This window comes from Chelonoidis abingdonii, chromosome 11, assembly GCF_003597395.2.
Source record: "Chelonoidis abingdonii isolate Lonesome George chromosome 11, CheloAbing_2.0, whole genome shotgun sequence".
Lineage (NCBI taxonomy): Eukaryota > Metazoa > Chordata > Testudines > Testudinidae > Chelonoidis > Chelonoidis abingdonii.
Window position 1 is genome coordinate 26,696,567 of NC_133779.1, and position 2,943 is coordinate 26,699,509.

At 48.1% G+C, this 2,943-nt stretch overlaps 1 protein-coding gene across 1 annotated transcript in view; it reads right to left on the reverse strand.

The window, feature by feature from the left end:
* NDUFA11 (NADH:ubiquinone oxidoreductase subunit A11) overlaps positions 1-2,098 on the reverse strand; it is a 13,449-nt gene extending 11,351 nt beyond the window's left edge. Inside the window, exon 1 of the mRNA XM_032773872.2 lies at positions 1,952-2,098. Coding sequence (XP_032629763.1) covers positions 1,952-2,033 — 82 coding nt within the window. The 5' untranslated portion in view covers positions 2,034-2,098. The remainder of the gene's footprint in view (positions 1-1,951) is intronic.
* Between the last annotated feature and the right edge of the window lie 845 nt (positions 2,099-2,943).

Here is a 2,943-nt window from a genome sequence, read left to right on the forward strand (position 1 = left end):
TCCCCTTTTTTTTTTTTTTTTATTGCGCTTCTTTCTAATGCATACAGAAGACCTGAAAGGTAAAGGGGTTTTGTGTTTTGATGAGAAAGAAGTTAGTTATTTTGAATAAAGCCTTTTGTTGCTTGTGTTTTTATTTTGCAAATAACAAGTCTGAGCTTCCAGGCTTTGTTGGAAGACTTGTTGGGGGGCATCAGAGTTTACTGCAAGTTCTCAAGGCTCAGTCCAGAAGGGTATCAGGCACGTGCTTAGGTGCTTTGCTGGACTGGACCAGATTGCTCTGCACCATCCAGAATTGAACGCTCAGTGGAGGCAATCTACTTCCAGGTACCTCCCCTGGCTGCAGGAAGCTCTGTGGCTGCTGCCAGCTCTGAAGAAGCAGGGGGCAGATCATATCCACCTCCAGAAATCACCCCCTTAAGAGGTGGTTGCTAGCGCAATGGAAAAATTCTTTTGCTGACCGAGCTGCATCTACAGTGGGAGTTAGGATCACTTAAAATTTCACACCCTGTGTGACATAGTTAAGTGTAAACTGGGACTCAGTTAGGGTATGAATTTAAAGGTCATTCTTAAAAAATTCCATGTGTGGACACCCCATTAACTGCATGCTGCTACTTATTCACGGACATAAACTAGCTGTAGTTTTGTTTTACATTGCTAAAATAGCTACTGCAGTCTACTCCTGAAGTGATAACATGTCAAAGGTAAGTGAAATGATCCCTTTACAATTTACAAAGCACTTTGAGATTATTTAGGAAGAAAATTACTACAGATATGAAAAGTGCTTGTGCATTAATTAAAAGTAATAAATATTAAGAGAATTAAAAAAAAGGATGCATTTGACTATTTCCCACACAATACTACTTCACTCTTTTCCTCTCAGAATCACAAAGCATTTCACCCATTAAAAGTAAAATATTCTTATGAGGCAAATATAAGAGAGGTAGCCGTGTTAGTACGGATCTGTAAAATGCAGCAAAGAGTCCTGTGGCAGCTTACAGACTACCAGATGTATTGGAGCATAAGCTTTTGTGCGTCAATACCCACTTCGTCAGGCATCACCCACAAAAGCTTATGCTCCAATATGTCTATTAGTCTCTAAGGTGCCACAGGGCTCTGTCGCTTTTTATGAGACAAGTGTTAATCTCATTTTATCAATGGGGAAACCGTGGCAAGGAGATAGAGCAAATGTGAGTTGCATGTTAAGAATGAAATAAAATTTCATTTTGCCATTAAAGTAATGAATTACTGCCCTTTTACTGACACTACTTGATGCAAGCAAACAGAGCACTCCTAACTTTAATATATATTATATAATATAAAACCACAAGAACTCACATCAGGGCATTCAAACGCAAATATTGCTTTTGGTGTTACTTTGGCCACTCTGCGTAGTCTGTAAGTTTTACAGTAAATATCTTAAAGATTAGATTTAAAAGGGAATCTGGAAATAGAAAATACTAAGTACAGGCAATATGACCAAGTTAACACTGCAGGATCTTTAAGTTTTGGATTTTGCATTCACCTTAACTGTTTGATTGTTCAGCCCTTAAAACCACTTTAATGTCTACAATTTTTGCGTGTAATTTTTTGGAATGAGTTTTCAAACTGCCTTTCTCTTGGGATTTCGTGCTGTGCTTAAAGCCCCAGCTCCTGGCCCCGCTCGCAAACGCAGTCGGCGAGGGCCCAGCTTTCACCCAGCCAGAAGCAGCGCTGCAGCCAGAGGCGGGGCAGGAGCCAGCCGGAGACAAGCCAGGCTCATATAGCTGCGCGCAGCGCCGAGCCACCCGCCGCGGGTGCAGACGCGGCCGGCAGTGGAGGCTCGCGCTAGCCGGGCTCCAGCCGCGTCGGCAGGCAGGGGGCTGCGCGGAGGGGAGCCGAGCGGCCCGCCCCGCCCCGGGCGGAAGGGGACGAGCGGGAGCGGCAGGTAGCAAAGCCAACCCAGTCTCCTCACCCAGCGCGGCCCCGACGCGGCCGGTGATCCAGGCCTTGCGGGCGCAGTCGGTCCCCTCCGGGATCTCCCAGTAACCGGCCATCGCAGCGACACCAACTCTGCAAGGGCACGAAACAAAACACTGCGAGAACTCGCGGGCCAGCTAGGGTCTCGCGAGAGTCTCGTATTCCCGCTCTAGGACAGAGCTTCCGTTAGCCACCTGCGCGCATGCGCAAGGCGAGGCCCGGACAAGGGGTACGGAGAAGGCGGGAGCCGTTGCAGCGATGCGCGCCTGGATGTGTTACTGCCCCGAGGATTAGCGCGCTCCCGGCACAGCTGCCAGTCCCCTTGTGGCTGGGGATCCGCTGCGTGAGGAGGGTCGGGAACAGCCTAGCTACGGTGGGTGCCAAGTAAAGGGCGCGGCGGGTGGCCACAGGGGTCTTAGCAACCCCGGCGCTTAGTGACGGGCTGGGTCTGTTAGGAAATGGATTTGGAAAGTGGGAAGAGCAATACCCTGTCTGGCAGGCCCGTCGGCTGTGCTGAAGGGTTAACCCTTCCCCACGGATGACTTTTAGGCATTTCTGTGCAGGAGGATTAAGGAGCCAGACGTCACAAGCATCGCTCTTTATATTTCATTTTCCTGGGTGAAAAGAGACCAGCATTGCCTGGTTTCAAGAGACATGAGCCATATCAGGAGTTTGCTTTTACAAAATCAGTTGAGGCTCTAGCAAGAGAGAACTATGGGGGCACAAGACCTTATATTTTGTAAAGGACTTTTTACTGTGTCTCATCACAGCTGCCAGTAGCTCAGGGCCAGCAGTTTAAAGAAATGTAGGAAATAGGCTTTCCCACAGTCAAGGTTTACTTTCCACAATATCAAAACAGCTTTGTGCAGCCCAGCCACTTCTATCGAGAGGAAGCATTACATGTTGGGATTTGAGGCTTTATATCAGTGGTCCCCAACCTTTTCCTCTGGTGGGTGCCAGACAAAGGACCGTGGCGGCGGTGGAGCA